Source organism: Macrobrachium rosenbergii, chromosome 29 (assembly GCF_040412425.1).
Source record: "Macrobrachium rosenbergii isolate ZJJX-2024 chromosome 29, ASM4041242v1, whole genome shotgun sequence".
Taxonomy (NCBI): domain Eukaryota; kingdom Metazoa; phylum Arthropoda; class Malacostraca; order Decapoda; family Palaemonidae; genus Macrobrachium; species Macrobrachium rosenbergii.
In genome coordinates this window covers 3,565,980-3,583,090 of record NC_089769.1, presented here as the reverse complement: position 1 = coordinate 3,583,090, position 17,111 = coordinate 3,565,980, and the positions used below count along the sequence as shown (strand labels likewise).

At 36.7% G+C, this 17,111-nt stretch overlaps 1 protein-coding gene across 13 annotated transcripts in view; it reads right to left on the bottom strand.

Moving 5' to 3' along the window:
• LOC136854494 (M-phase phosphoprotein 8-like) overlaps positions 1-17,111 on the bottom strand; it is a 29,981-nt gene that overhangs the window by 11,722 nt on the left and 1,148 nt on the right. For 4 of the 13 annotated variants that reach the window (XM_067130802.1, XM_067130804.1, XM_067130800.1 and 1 more), the window contains exon 2: positions 10,337-14,490. In XM_067130802.1, coding sequence (XP_066986903.1) covers positions 11,313-12,617 — 1,305 coding nt within the window. In that variant the 5' untranslated portion in view covers positions 12,618-14,490 and the 3' untranslated portion in view covers positions 10,337-11,312. The other 9 variants (XM_067130807.1, XM_067130806.1, XM_067130808.1 and 6 more) reach the window with 9 other exon arrangements.

Here is a 17,111-nt window from a genome sequence, read left to right as displayed (position 1 = left end):
CATCTCTTTAAATACTGCATACAATAGATAGCAAAGTACTGTAAACTAAAAAAAAAAAAGGCAAACTTTTCAGAAACGTGTTCTTCTAGATATACAAACCAGTAGCCTTTTACGTACTATTCCTGGCACCAGCTGGAAATGGCTTTTGAAGCTTGGTAACATGGTAGTCAATTGGTCACAGGTAGGCAAGCAGTTGGATGGTACCTAGCTGGGTACCATTCATTCCCCCTACAACACTCCCTCATTTTCCTTTAGTACCAAGGACTACACTGGACTGGTTAAGATGGATTCTGACAAATAATTTCAGATCTGTATATTTAGGAAAAAATGCTCAGTACCTTGAAAATTTGCTGTTTGTTCTGACAAGAATACAAACCAAACTTTTCATATTGGAGACTTTCTCCTTTGGTAAGAGGACCATTTCAATAGGTATGATTGGCAGTGTTCCAATGCCACCTAGGACCTTTTCCCATTAATTAATATGAGTAGGAAATCAATAGACTACAGTCACCTATACAGTCTTACAATCTGCTGCAGAGCCTGTGTAAGAGAACTGTTCTTTTAGAGAAACTGTTCTAGGAAATCTTCAGGCAAACTCTTCCCCTTTTATGTCTGTATGGGAATTACAGGCGATAAGTAGCACAATTAGCATAACTAGACCATAGATGACCGTGCCCTTGTTATAGACATGGCAGAGGATGTCATATCTTTACACTGAAGCCCTAGACAGGACATTTTATTATGTCACCTGCATTCTGGGTTGTTCCCTCTCATATCTGGCCCAAATACTAAATCTTGAGAGAAGGAAGAAAAAATAGAAGTGCCAATCACTCTACCTCTCATCACCAACCCCATGTCAACCATTGCAATTTAGGCAAAATGCTTTTTGGTCCAATGGAACTGAAGTAGCTACACATGTTGAACAGCCACTAGCAGCAAAATGTTGTCCAGAGGGTTACGGACGATGCACCAAATGCAAAAACGGGTAAAGGTGGTCTGTTTATGGAAGAATTAAGCTCTCAATACCTCTGGAACTGAAAAGTCCTCCTAAATCTAGAGCCATAAGAAAAGGGTTTGCTTGATCACTTCTTTCTTGGCTTATTGGTAATAACTAACAGATAACAACAAAAAGGTCTACTACGTTGGGCCCTATTCACATAGTAATGCAGTGTTGGAGTTGGGGACAAAATCTCATCTGGATTGCCACTACCAATGCCTCAAAATAAATCACTTGAGAAGCTCTCAAATCTCCTGTCAGGAACTAATGGGTTCTGAGTTTTGGTTACAAACTTAGGAATAAATGCAAATGAGATAGACCCCAAAACTTCAAATATCAGACCAGACATGATAGATCACAAAGTATGCCTACTTGCTCTATAAAAACTAAGGCTAGCCAAAAAGTCTTGACTTGAGAGGAATGCCTCTATCTGAACCCTCTCTAAGGGGTTTAAACTTGGTCCTGGTAAGATTGCAAAGAACTAGTCACAACCCATTCAAGCCTGAACGAGCAGGGTGGTAAAAGACTGGTAGCCTTTCACACAAAGGACAACTACTTCCAGGGTCATGGTGGTATCTCTCTCAGTGCCACAACCAGAAGACAAAAGATTGGGGCACAACTCTGCATTCAGCCAACAGGGTAGTGTTTCACAATCCTAGATACAGCATAACCAGTTGACTCTTTCAGTTGGTGATAATGCTTCATCAATTTTTTTTTTAATGCTATGAAGATGGTGAGACTCTGTTTAGTGTCTATTCCAACCCTAGTCAATGTATTTGAATTTCAGAGATACATGTACTGAATGTAGGCTGTTTTAATAACATCAAGTTGATGTCCAAGAAAGTTTCCTTTTCCCGTTTGGTCCAAGCGAGCTATACATTGTACAAGTACCATCCAACTTACAACATGCTTGACATACGACCACTCCCACTTACAACCGTACTTCTGGCAGCGTGGTTGGGCAGGCTGATGCATAAGAGTACTGTACATGCCACACAACAGTTGACCACTGAGTTACTAGGGAACGTGCCATCTCTGGAGAGCTCTCTCATCACTCAGGCAGCATCATTTTTGAGTTACCCTGCCCTATCAGAAGCATCATACAGTATTAACTATACTGTAGACTGCCTTGCAAACCAATTTACATTAAAATCGACTTCTGACATTCACGCAGGAACCTAACCCTGTCGTAACTTGATGCCTACCTGTATAAAATACACATTACATACATGATTAAATTACATCAGTAGAAGTACATTATGATAAAAAGATTGAAATAATGATTGTACATTACACTGCAGTTAATGTAAGTACTTTATATAGCAAAGGTTTGATATTATGCCCTACCCTAACCAGTATGTCGGCCACTTTCTAAAGTTTAACTTGCATCCGTTTTGACTTACAACCGGTTGGTCGGAACCACGCTTGGTTGTAAGTAGGATGGTACTTGTACTGTACTGTCAATGAGTTAAACAACATGAAATAAAATCCAATAAATATAATGGAAGGCAAACTTGTAGCTCTTCCTTTTTCTTGCGGAAAATTGCAACTTACACATTTACGCAGTCTCCCACTACCAAACAAAGAACTGAAGTGACACAGGGTTGGAAATTAACAGACAAATGAAATACAAAGTAACATTACAGTTTTCTTTGAAACTACTACTGTCTGAGTGATTTCTGTACCAGTTCCTTGAAAAATTTTCAAAATCTTTGACCTCATACCTTGAAAAAATATCGATTGTCAAAAACATTTTGGTTAAACAATCATGGAACCATATGGCACCTCCCTTCAAACTGAGTAGTATATAATACTGTAAAAATACTGAGAAACGAATGAAACCACTGAACATGGTGTAAGGTAGATAATGACGGTGAATAATAACAATGACAAAAAAGTATCCTACCCTTCCCTCTTGTTTCACATCAAGGATTTTTTCCACATAGAAGTATTCTCCTTGGTTTGAGGCTTCGCTCCCCGATGGACCGCTGTCACTCATCTTTGTAACGAACTGCTTCCTTAAACAAAAAGGGGAATAAACAGTCATGTGCATAAATTCTGATTACTGTCTTATGCTACAATATAATTATCTGCTTTTAATGCAAATGGCTTAGTCATTTGTAAGCATTTAGTGATTAATACAATACTACTAAGCCTAGGCTTATAACAATGTATTAAATGCAGATAATTCAGGATAATTCAAAGGATTTCTATCATGAATGCAATTAACACAAGATTAGCTCTTGGAATAAAAATATATGGTTCACGTTTTTGGCAAGGAATTAACACAACATGGCATGACCAGGGTGCTAATACCCCTACATGTAAAATTTTACTTTAAACCTTTATTAAATTCTGGGTTTGAAAAAGTAATTTTTCTATGCTTTAATGAGTGCTTTGAACTTTTATGAAGTTCATTTCCTTTGCAAATGACCTAACCAACCATACAATATCATGCACTTGGATACCAACCTGGTATCCAAGGTTAGGTTAGGTAGGGTCATTTGCAAACGAACTGAATACCTGAAAACGTTCAAAGCACACATTAAAAAAAAAGAAGTTACATTTTTCAGGTCCATGATGTGATAACAGTTTAAAGTAAAATTTTACCTATAACCCTTAATACTGTAGTACCTGGTTTCCCAAACAGGCCTAATGGGGTAGGGTGAGGTTACCTATTATCCTTGGGGTTGTACAAGGTTAAAACATTCACAAATTCGCCAGAAACAACAAAATCGATCAGGAAACATATTTTAACAGCTTAAGAATGAACAGAAACTGTAAATATTTATAAAGTGGGCGGAAAATACTGCCTATAACCTACCGTAGTGATAACTACAACTAGCCAAGGATACTTTAGTATAACATGGAATTAATAGTCACCGACAGTAAACAAAGCTCTAAAGATTATAACAACGATTCTATGAGTTATAACTAAACAAAACTCTAAAGATTATAACAATAATTCTATAGGTTATAACAGAAACAGTTATGAAATTACGATACCCACAAAGCAAATGGGAAAGTCCAAAAGTAATCGTACGAATACAACGTAACTATAAACGTCACTTTGACAGATAAGGTAAATACCGGCTGCCTCATCTTCTTCTTCTTTTTCGTCGTTTTCTTCTTCTGCTTCTTTCGGGTTTAATTGACGGATGGTTTTGCCTACAGCAGGGAAGAATTAGTTGGATCATTGGTCATTATAATTGTTATATCTTTAAAATTTCCCATCGAAATCTTCCCTCAATGAAGTTCGTTCTCTTTTATTTATTTATCGTTTTATGTCCTGCAAACCGGACATGTTAAGACCTGGTTTTGAGCATTGGGTTTTATGTATATAAGGTGCACTCCTGCACAAAGATTGCCTTTAATTATAACGTTTATCATATCAGACTTATTATAAGACATAAGAAAGTTGGAGGAGTCATCTGTATTGTGCTAAACAAAGTGAAAAGCACGATTTGAACAGAAACGTAAATGGGACAGTATTTTTGGACAAATCGTGCACGTTGTACTGCTGCACAATTCTCGGACGAGTAACGAAAGCCTACACATTTCTCTAGAATTTATTAACACAATTTCCTGGCTATTGAATTCAAGTGTATATTCCCACCGTGGTCATAAGTAAGGGACGTAGTAGTATGTATTTTTTTTAGTTTCCACATAACAGATGTTGCGATAACATGATATCGTAAGTATTAGCCTATAATTAAAAGATAATTTTAGCACGACCGTGTATCTTGCATAACATCCAATGTGTGAGGAACCCAGCTCTTAACACGTCCAGATTACAGTACAAGAAAAGGATTTATACATAAACAAAATACGCTGTTTTATACAGTGACCATTTTTCACCACTTGATTCTTTCGATCTTTTCCACAGATCTTCCATTTTTCTTTTCTTTTTCTTAGCTTCAAGTAATTCACTGTTAAACCATTTGGCATTTTCTTTAACTATTATTTTCCTTGTTACTTCTGGACAAATTCATCAGCTTTAAAGTAGGTTTTGTTTCTGTAAGTGATAGTTTTTTCATTGTATAACTTTTCTAGATATTCATACTAAATGTAACTAGTTTATTGGGGACATCACGCATTCAGGCTCAAATTGTATGTCACTCACAATCTCGTTGTTTTTGTTTTGCATCACAAGGTCAGTGGTATGGCTCAATAATGACGTCGGTTTTTTCACAACATTTACAAAGTCGTGGCTTTCGATTACCTCTATAAATTCTTTGACATATTTGTCATCATTATCAACCAGATGTAGGTTGAGGTCACCACAAAGCAATATATTTTTGTTATCAGCTAGTAAGTAGGGGAAGTCACTGAATTCATCTAGGAATGATCTCTTACTTATGCTTGCTAGTTTATAAACTGTTGTGATTTGTATGTGTTTATGTGTGTAATTTTGGTGTTGATGTATTCAAATGCACTTAACACATTCTGGTTCATGATAAATACTCTGTACACTTTTTTTTGACAAAGATTCCCACTCCAACACCATTTTTTTTTCTCTCGGTACATGGTAAAAGTTGTGAGACCCTGGCGTCATTTCGTTTACTTAAGAATTCATCACTTACATTATTGCTTAGCCAAGTCTCCGTTAGCGTGCATACATCTTTGTGATAATTTATAAGATTTCTAATGGTGTTAGTTTTATTTCCTACGGAATGTATATTTATTAAATTGTATAGAAGGCTATTAGTCAAAACCATGGTTCGTATTATTTTTTACTTTTGACACATATTCCTTATATACTGCGCACTTATTGCCATCGTATATTTTATGTTTAGTATCACTATGTTACACAGTTTTTACACTTGAAGATGTTGCTAGCACATTCATTTGATTTGTGATTTTCATCACATCTGCAGGGCAAGCTGTGACCAAATTCTTGACATTTATAGTTGTAAGTCCCGTTGCTAAGTAACCAATTGGTTCTTAGCTGCGTAAAATAAGTCTAATCCTTCGGGCCAGCCCTAGGAGAGCTGTTAATCAGCTCAGTGGTCTGGTAAAACTAAGGTATACTTACTTTATAGCATTGACAGGGTACGCAATTTGCCACCTCTATCATAGATAGCCTCTCGTATTTGTGGTGTGCATTTGATGATATAGTGTTTACATTCGCCATCTTTGGCTGTCATTTCCTTTACAGTTTTCAGAAATGAGTCTACCTATCCATGGATTTTTCTTTACGATGTTATCGACAATGTCATCTTCATCCTCTGGGGCAAAGACTACTTTCATCTTTGGTTTAAGTTTGTCCTTCTCATTTGCTGACATATTGCTGATTTTCTGAATCTCCATATTTGCCTTTTCTAATTTTTTCCCGTCTGGAAATCTTACAAATAAGTGTCCATCTCTTGTTGTTCTAACCTGTTCAACTGGCGCCGTTACATCTTTATCAACATTCAATTTTGTTTTGGGTTTCATCTATGTTGATCATTACGCCACTAGTTTTCTGAGCCGAATCCTGAATCAACTTTGTTAATATCTCAGTGTTTTCTTTTATTTCTTCAAGTTCATCTTCAATGAGTTTTTTGTATGTTCTTTGTTCAGGCCCCTTGCAATTGTTACAGATGTACAACATGTTATCACTACGAAGTACGTGTATGTGTGTGCCCTCGATACCCGAACATGCCCGAGCATCCGTACTGAAACCACGCATCACACACTTTCATTCACAGCAAGTTCCTACCTCATCAACTTCCCTCGGAGCAATGTCCGCAGGTTGCTGACACTCCCTCGATTTGGTTGACTCATTCTTTTTCCCGTATTTTATTCAGTGCTCGACCTTTACGTTCTCCTTCAATAATTATGAGATATTCGTACGATAGTTTGATCTTCCCTCTACTCTACAGTATTTATTTTCTCTTTTTCCTTCCTCTTCTTCATCGCTGAAGTCAGACACTTTCCACGCAAGCTCGCAGCGCTTCAGATTGTCTTATCTGCATGCAGGGAAGCTACCGCGACCGGTTATTCACCCCGATCACGTAGAATATTTATGAACCAGATTTACCGTTAGAAGAGAGTAATACTGGTGATGGTGACGCTTTGTTGCAAGTGAAATCGAAGGTTTTATTGGTGCTATTCATAATCTCAGGAAAATCAAGTTGACTAGGTATTAAAAAAAATCTTGCTGTCCCAGGAACACAATGTGTTCTCCTATTGAGTTGTTTCATTTGTTTTTCTCTCTTTGAGTTGACACGAACCGTTATGCAAAGCGGAAAATCAATATGGATAAGGTGAAATTATTTTATGGTTTTTCATGACAATACAGGTACATGATGAGTATGAATATAGTGTATTTATCATCCGGACATCATGTGATGAAATGTCTGTGCGTTTTAGAACAAGATCCAACCCTATGAGATGATGACACATAAGAAAATGTTAAAAATAATGGCAATCCTAATTATCAGATCAGATCAGAGTTCATGGACTCATATATATATATATATATATATATATATATATATATATATATATATATATATATATATATATATATACGCTTTTAAATCATTGAAAGTAATATGGTGAAAACTAAATCATTGGCTTGATACGAAACTGTCGAGACAAGGATATTAAATTATCGCTGAGAAAGATGTTTTAGAAAATGATTGTGCAGTTTAAAAACTACTGAGGCTAGAGGGTTGCAAGTCGGTATTGATCATCCACCCTCCAATCATCAAACATAACAAATTGCAGCCCTCTAGCCTAAATAGTTTTTATTTTATTTAAGATTAAAATTAGCCACAATCATGCGTCTGACAACGCTATAGGACAGTGAACCGTTGACGATCACAGTGACGCCGCTGTAGAAACAACTCGATTGGGGAGTATTCGATTCGACGTATTTTTTAATTGTTTTATATAAAATACACCTCCGATATACAAGACTAAATCTGTATCGTCGTTCAGTTAACACTTTTGAATATTAGTAGAAATTCGGAAACGCAAGACCAAATGAACAGGGCTAAATTTTTAGCGTGCAAGGGATATTTCTATACAAATATGTCTATAAAAGTAGAGCTGTAGATTTGAGCTCCGAGAAGAAAAACAAAAGACATCAAATACATATACTATACTCTATAATGTTTTTCATAAAAAAAATATGTGTTGCGTATATACTGTATATTATAAGGTATCAGTTCTCGCTCGGATGAAGTTCAATACTGAACAAAAAACCAGACTGAGAAAGAGTAATAAATTTCGATACATGACTGATGTTTAGATAAACGAACATGAAATTTAATCGCGATTAAAATGATATAAGTAACATTACCGATAGCCGTGAGAATAAAAGTCTCGTAGCAGCCATAATGCAACGTCTTTGAAATCTGTACCTAAAATGGTTGGTGAAAGCTATACTAAGATAATTGCTTTCTCTAACGTTAGTGTTTAAAGGTTTTTTGGACGGCGAAGCAGTGATTCATCTACACTGCTTCGTCGTGCTTAGTACTAGCCCCTGGGGTTGTCAAATGTATTTCACCTTGTTTAGTACTAGCCCCGGGTGGTCAAATGTTTTTGCCTTTAGTACTAGCCCCTGGGGGCGTCAAATGTATTTAACCTTGTTTAGTACTAGTCCCTGGCCGGTCAAATGTATTTCGCCTTGTTTAGTACTAGCCCCTTGGGGGTGAAATGTATTTCGCCTTGTTTAGTACTAGCCCCTGGGGGTCAAATGTATTTAACCTTGTTTAGCACTAGCCCATGGGGTGTCAAATGTATTTAACCTTGTTTAGCACTAGCCCATGGGGGTCAAATGTATTTAACCTTGTTTAGTACTAGCCCCTGGGCGGTCAAATGTATTTCACCTTGTTTAGTACTAGCCCCTGGAGGATTAAATGTCTGGTACCGAAGCATTCATGTCTAGAAGAGTGAACCCGATGATTGTAGTAATCATGAACATTACTCACCACTACTAAATTTAAAAACAAATTATTGGCTAAGAAATTTGCTTAACAAGCAGATCATTATTTGGTTGCATAAGACAATAAAGAAAATTTGTGAGGTACTGAACAGTACATAACAAGAAGGAAAGAAAAGATCCTCTTTTGCAGAAGAAAAGGGAAGGTACGTTTTGGTCATATTATTGTTGGTGGCCGGTAGTAAGGTGTCAGGGGGGGGAAAAAAAAAGTCACAATTTTGGCTAGGAAAAGTCACATTAATCTATGGTGGCTGCTAATAGTCACGGGGAAAATTCACAATATTGATATTTACAGTCTTTTTTTTATGTTTATACGGAAATCCCCAACGGGCTTGCACTAAACACGCCGCAAAAGGTGGCTACATACCGGGTTAAAAACTCTTGGTTGTCTATTATCTAGGAAAGATTATTGTAACTTTTCTATCTGGACCCTTCACATTTCAGTATTATTACAGTGCTACAGTATTATTTGAAATACTTTATTCACTCTTACCTTTCTGTTGGGTTTTCATTCAGTTTGGAGGGAAGGTATCTGGAGGTTCCCTTGTAATTTTAACCTAAACGATTTTTTTTAAGGGCATGAGGTGACAGATTTGGAAACATTTTCAAGAGTCGCTACAGGTACCAACAATTCCACAGAAAACTGGTTCCTTGTTAGCCGGATTCAGACTTGTACCCCCCCCCTCTGTTGGTTCTTCCTGGTCTGGCGCCGAGATAGCTTTAACCCGAACTTCATTGACAAATCCTGGGTTACATTTGCAAATCTCGAGTTACAGTGAAAAAGCCTGGGTTACATTTACAAAGCCTCGGGAGTTGCATTTACAATGCCCGAATTACATTGACAAAGACAGGGTGAATTTATTTCTGGTGATAGAAAGACATTTCTCGCTGTAATTCGGATTCTACAATAAGCTGTAGGTCCCGTTACTAGGGAACCAACTGGTTCTTAGCCACGTAAAAATAAGTACTAATCCTTCGGGCCAGCCCTAGGAGAGCTGTTAATCAGCTCAGTGGTCTGGTAAAACTAAGGTATACTTAACTTTACATTTACAAAGCCTGAGTTCCACTGACACAGCCTGGGTTATACATTTACAAAACCTAATCGCATTCCAGTTGCCCTGAGCACCACATTTGCATCGCGAATAATGTTAATTCAATAACTACACCTAATACAGCATTCACATGTAATGATTTAACAGATACACCACCCAATATTCACAAGTAATAAAAATGTACATTGACACTTACTGGAACAAAATGTACAACTCCCATAATCAATCGTCATTCTGTCCCAGAAAGGTGGGCAAAAAAGACCTTCGGGAAGCATTGGCGCTTACTGATTGAAATGAACTCCTCATTCTTCCTTCCCTTCTGTATGTTTTATTTCAAGGAAGACACAGAAACACTTTCTGAACCATTTACATTGTTTATTTTGGGTTTAAAGTGCGATGGAAGATAAAACTGAGACTGAACTGGAAATAAAAACACAACAGCCTTCCTTCAGGCAAATTTCATACACAACAATTATAAGATCGATAACAGAAGCCGTTTGTCCTGAAAACGTTTGTATCACATATCAAGGCCTGAAAGTTTAAGTATCACGGGGGTTCAGTACAATAAATCACAGAACAGTTTGACATGAAACACAGTATTGTAAAACAAAGAATATTTCTTGCAACTGGCAGAAAGAGCAGTTTAACATTATGAAACTTAGTACCTGTATTGCAAAACAAAAGACATGTTTTGTAACTAACAGAAAGAACAATTTGACACTGTAAAACACAGTATTGCAAACCAAAGGACATTTCCTGTCATAACATCAATCATAAATGAACAAAATAAACAAATATCCTTCAGTTTGAGCCCATTTGTAAAAAACTTTACAAATTTTACCTCTTCCCTAGAGTAGTCCACTGAATTTATGGACACACTTGTGAACAGAACTTAAGTAATCTCACAACCAGCTGGGAAAAATATTTCGCAAGCATGCGAGGTTTCCATCAACACTGTGTCAGAAGGCACAATATACATAATATATACACACGCGATAAGATATTCATTATCTAATACAGATAAGGGTGTTGTGTTTTCAAATCACCACGTCATGTCCCAGTTAATAAATTAAGTTTCTAATCAAGTTTACCATAACTGGTACCTTTACACAACTTTTACAAGTACATATTATTCAATTTTGAAATGGGCAAGCAACACCAACAAAAATCACGTTGTCCCCCCCACCTCCCGGGAAAAATGATTGAATGGTGTTTGAATATTCGCCACAGTATGATAAACTTAACGTGAGAATCAACACAGAAAACTTAACGTGAGAATCAACACAGAAAACTTAACGTGAGAATCAACACAGAAAACTTAACGTGAGAATCAACGCAGAAACCCACATTTCTTTATCATAGATTTCGAATATCGAACCTTATGTTTACGGGGTTTTCGGCCACGACGCTTTCTACCTTCAGGAAGACGCTTTTTGTTAACGCCTGCATCTGCTTTTGTCCACCAAACAATTGATATAGATAGTTCACAGCCTGTACATACAGTCATCATGTCAAAAGTTTGTGTGTCGACTGTAATTCTTGATGGGCAGATGACTTTGTAACACATTGGGCAACACTCAGGAATGACCTCTGGGTTAGTGATCTTGCCAGTATCTTCATGTGTGGAAAGAAAAATTCTATACACACAATTACTGCTCTCGTTGTTATAAGTTTTCGCACTGCTATCTTCAGCACTCCACTTTTCTTTTGTGATATCTGAGGCGTGAGGATTGACTTCAAACTCTTTCAGACCAGCATTAGCTTTTTTTGGTCCTCTAAGTGAGCCTATTTCAAGGTCCCCTGAGTAATCAGCTACATGCACGTACTCCACGAAACCATGGAGTCCCAATGAAGAATTTTCTAGTGGAGAACAATCAAAGTTCTTGTTCGTAGGTTCAAAATTTGTAGACTCCGTTATATATTCAGTCTGTGATAGTTCGCCATTATCTCTAAAACTACTCTTTCCCTCGTTAAGTCTAACTTGCTGCAGTGAATCTTCAGTCTTTTTCTCCATTTGGGAAACATGTTTATTAGGCTTATCAACCGTGGATGGGTTAGTAAGAAACACCACCACGCATTCTACAGCTGAGGACTCTGATGAAGTGATTTCCTGCTCTAAACTTGTAATTTCTTCTTGAGAGTTATCTGGCATAACACATGACAGCTTTTCCTGAGGTTTACTGAGCAGAACGCATGATCGTTCTTCTTGGGAGTTGCTGAACAAAACACGTGATTGCTCTTGTGTCTTGTCTGCCTCTACAGAACTGCTGAAAGTCAATTCTTGGTCTTGCCCTTTGTTTGTCTCCAGAAAGTTGTTGTGTACAAGTTGCAGATTATCTGGTGCTTGTGGAGGACTATCTGCATTTCTTTCCAAAATTGATTCTCTAGAGGAATCCCTCTTCTCGGGACCACTAACAACCTCTGGTCTGTGAGGAATCTTGGCTGCAGAAACAGAGGCTGTGATGCCTTCAAGATGACAGAATTCTGGAACATCAAGCAGGTCCTCAGTACTCATTTTCTTTCCTACGTTACTACACTGCCAACTTGTTTTCGTATAGTTTTCTGACATATCACTCAACTGTTCTTCCTTTACAATCTTAGCAAATGGCCCTGCAACACCTCTCACGTTTTGCATGCCTCTGCTTCTCCTGAAACTTCTATTTAGTTTTTTGCTGGTATTTTCTTACTCCCTTATCATAAGAAAGGCCCTTATTAAGAGTGCAAGAATGAGTAAGCTCAGTAGATGCTTTAGGAAAAGAATCAGAATTTTGCTGATTTATCAGCAGCATGTTTGTTTTGGTGCTTTCCATTCCAGTCAGTGCAAGAATTTGCTGACTTTCATGGAAATTTAATCGAGACTGCTTGAGGCTGAGGCACTTGTGGCTCTCTGTTTTGTTGTGGAGGATCATGAGTGTTGGATTGTAATTAAGTGTTCTTCGAACCAAGGGAATTCGTAAGATCACTGATTCTCTGATCTTGAACACCACCTTGCCGCTGCCATCAGGTGATCTTCGTGATCCATTAGATTGGGTAAGATTGCCACTGCGCGCCTGTTTATACCCCTGACTTGATAGCACTTGTTGGAAGAAGGTACTCCCTGAGAAAGTTGTGTGGACGCATGAAGCTGTTGATGTCTTTGCTTGGGCAACACTGGTGCTCGAAAGAGTGGAGTTGTCTGACCAGGAATTTGAATTTGTGACAGTGGTTGTGGCAGCTTTTGTGCTGAGTTTGTTGTCTAATGGGGTGTCCTTGAATATCCTCGGCCTTCTGAGAATGCTGTAGTGGCATTAGGATCTGAGGATTCTGAGGCCTTCCAAAATGATGCTGAGGTGAATATTGTTGGGGTGGAAAATGATGACTGCTGTCACTGTATGATGGCTGAGGCAAACTATTCCACTGAAGATGCTGTTATGGTGACTGAACATTAGAATTAGCAGTATTTTGCATTAGGCGAGCATTGTGAATCCTTTGGTTTTGTGGCTGTGGAGAATCCATTGGTGGATGGATATTATGACTAACACTGTTATTATTTGCTGAGGATTGATAATCCTTTGAAAGTGAGGTAGTTGAGAATGCTGTGATGGATGAATTTGCTTAAGATTCTGAGGCCTTCGTGCAAACAGCTGCTGTGAAGAATGCTGTGGTGCCTGAAAGTGCTGTATGAAAGTTCTGGGTCATATATTAAAGCATTTCCTCATTCAGAGGCCTCTGGCCTAAATGCAACTTTGGAAAATGCTGTGGAAACTGATGATTTTGAGTTGAATTTGTATGTGCTTGCTTTTGACCCTGATGACTTAGAAGACTGCTATGCAGGATATTGCAATGTCTGAAGATTGTGGGCAAGGGTGTTGTTTGTTTGTTTAGGCAATGGAGTTCTATTTAAGTTCTGCTGGTGCATTGCGTGACATTCATTTTTTGCTTCATCTGTTGCCAATGGCTGCTGGCTTTATGGGATTGCACTGTTCTTACCACAGGAACACATGTAAATTTGACATTTTCTTCAATATGTTCCCGAGAGTGAGCTTGGTTACTTGACTGTTGGCTAAATCAGGAATTTGTAGCTGTCTGTGCACTGTTCTCTTCACTCCGAGATGATTGTAACTGGTGCTGTACTGTATGAAAAAATCATTCAGTTTCTTCTGAATCCGTCAGTAGATATTGCTGTTGACGCGTAACCTGCACAGACGACTGAGAGCAGGTAATGTCTGTGCTTGTGAAGGGGCTGCTGGTATGGCTAAACTTGGTCTTTTCGGCTTTGTTGCGCTTCACTACGAATCTGTAGCCCAGGTGCAGAGACTTCTGAAGGCACCTGCTCTAACTTTTTGGTGCTCCAGAGACTTGAGAACTTCCGAAAGCGGCACTTTACATGAATCTGAGCCCTGACTATCGCATGCTACTTTTGCCCTGTTCAGGTACGGCAAAGATTTCCTAAGAAGGGCGTTCTCAGACTAAAGATCTGTTTTCCATCTACACTTTTGGTGCTGAGATCCAATTCCTGAAGAATTTGCCTGAAAAAAATATTGATTTAATTAGCATATATATATTTACTGGTCTAAATGCTAACCACTAAATTATGATTACAAGTCAGCAGATTGATACACTTAAGGAGTAGGGCTCTAATGAAAATTTTTTTGGATACTGATTTTATCGTCGTATTAACATTCGACCAAGGTATAGACAATCATGACAGTAATTTATTTAGTGTCTCATAAAAAAAAAACTACATAATGATAACCTCATATTTACCTATGACCATTTGTTTTGAAATTTAAAAATGCTGAACATTCATATTTCCATAAAAAATCCTTCTGTTGCAAGATGTAAATGAATATACACATTTATGGCAACACTTCTGCTTTAATATATAATTACCTTATCAGTCGACAATGACTGTCAACAAATTATACACACTGACTAAACACACACACACACACACACACACACACACATATATATATATATATATATATATATATATATATATATATATATATATATATATATATATATATATATATATATATATATTTTCATGATGTTGCCTTGTAATACGTTTATCCTCCTATAATTTTGACATATTTACTTTTTTTTCATGTGTTATGTGTAATGATAATGGTTGTTGAAGTGTCATATTTAGTTTGGCATCAGATCTCAAAAGAACTAATGATTAAGTAACTTAATACCGTAATTTAGAATTAATAATAGTTTTAACAGTAACGTAGTTTAGAACGAATATCTTTCTTGGTAAAAGCGTAGCATGTGAACACGTGTATGTGTGTCCAGCAAGGACTTGTTTCATTTCAATTGTCATCAGTTGAGATAAGAGAGGACGCTTTGTTTTGGGTTAGTGATGACAGGTTTGGAAAATAAATCCCGATTCGTCCCATACGAGCTCAAGACAAGTGATTTCATGTTGTTACATGCGTTGTTCGAGTCACGTACGCCACTTTGAGAGAAAGAATACGTGTCTTGATCAGTTACGTCATGTTTTGTAAGACTGCGTTCAAAACGTTTTGCTGGGATGACGTCATTTTCCTTCTAGAAGCTTCTCCATCGTATCTCGCACCCAAAATGCTTTAATGACGTCACTTCCCTGCTTCTAGAACTTTTGTACCTCACTCATACCCAAAATGCTTTAATGACATCATGTAATTGTTTTACGTGTTACTGGAATTCTAAAATTTGTTTCATTCTGATTTCTGAGACCAGTCGATTTGGTTTTCTCTCTCGTTCTTAGAAAGAGATTACTTTTAACGTAGTGTTTTGTGGTCACATATTAGCATTAACTTTTGAGATCTGAGTTTAGTAAAGTTATTTAGTTCGTAACGGCGCCTGGTAAAAAAGTGTGTATTGTGGTAACGCAGCTGCGGCAAGTGATTTACAGAGGTTTTCACAAGTTTGTGTAAGGTAACGTGAATTTTACTTATTAATACCATGGTATGATAAGTTAGGAAATTTTGAACGAGTAAAATCATTATTGATAAATCTTATGTGTATTTTTGTGTGTTTTTCTATTTACAATCTCTTTATATTTTCAAATTTTTTATGTTTGTGATGTAACATTTATTTACGTAGCATTTTAAATATTTCTTGGTAATTTAACATTGCATACTTGATTTGATATCTCATTAATTTAAGATTTTCTTTTCAAATCTTGAGTAATTCTTGATAGTTTAAATTTTGCTTGATTCATTTAAATTTCTGATAAAGTTTTTGTGAATTAGTTTTGTTTCATAATTTAATTCAAGAATTAAGTGTTGTGTTATTTTCAAGTAATAATAAATTTTTCAGATTGTGAATTCTAATTAATTGTGAATTCTAATTATAAACTTTGAATTTAAAAATAAATTTTTGTATTTAACATTTTTAGAAAAAGTGTTTCATTTATTGATCACCAGTGAATAGGATTGATATTATGTGCATAAGGCAAAGTGATAAACATGTTTTGTTCTTTTAGTTTTGCTAAAGTGAATTAAGACCAGGGAAACAGAGTTTTTTGATGGAGTGATGCCCTTCTACTCTAGAATATTTCTAGTGTAATTTTTGATACCTCACACATATTCTGATGGACTTAGTTTGATTTTGCAAGTAATAAATAAGTTTTTCTTAAGGGATCACTGTTACCTTTAGAGTACTCAGTCGTAATAATTAATGTTATGAGAGTTCAGGTATCTGGTTGAAGTGAGGTATATTTTTGAATCTTGAGATTAGTTGTGTAGTAACCAGGTACTTGATACGCATCGTGACAATATACATAAACACAAACTCATAACTGACAATCTGGACTTTATCAGACTTGACAAATGTGAGTTTGTGTTTATATAACTGACAATCTGGACTTTATATATATATAGTTTGTGTTTATATATACTGTATATATATATATATATATATATATATATATATATGTGTGTGTGTGTGTGTGTGTGTGTGTGTGTATAATTTGTTGACAGTCATTGTCGACTGAGTTGGCATGTATAAGACTGATAACTGACAATCTGGACTTTATCAGACTTGACAGATATGAGTTTGTTTATATATACATATATATATATATATATATATATATATATATATATATATATATATATGTGTGTGTGTGTGTGTGTGTGTGTGTGTGTGTGTGTAT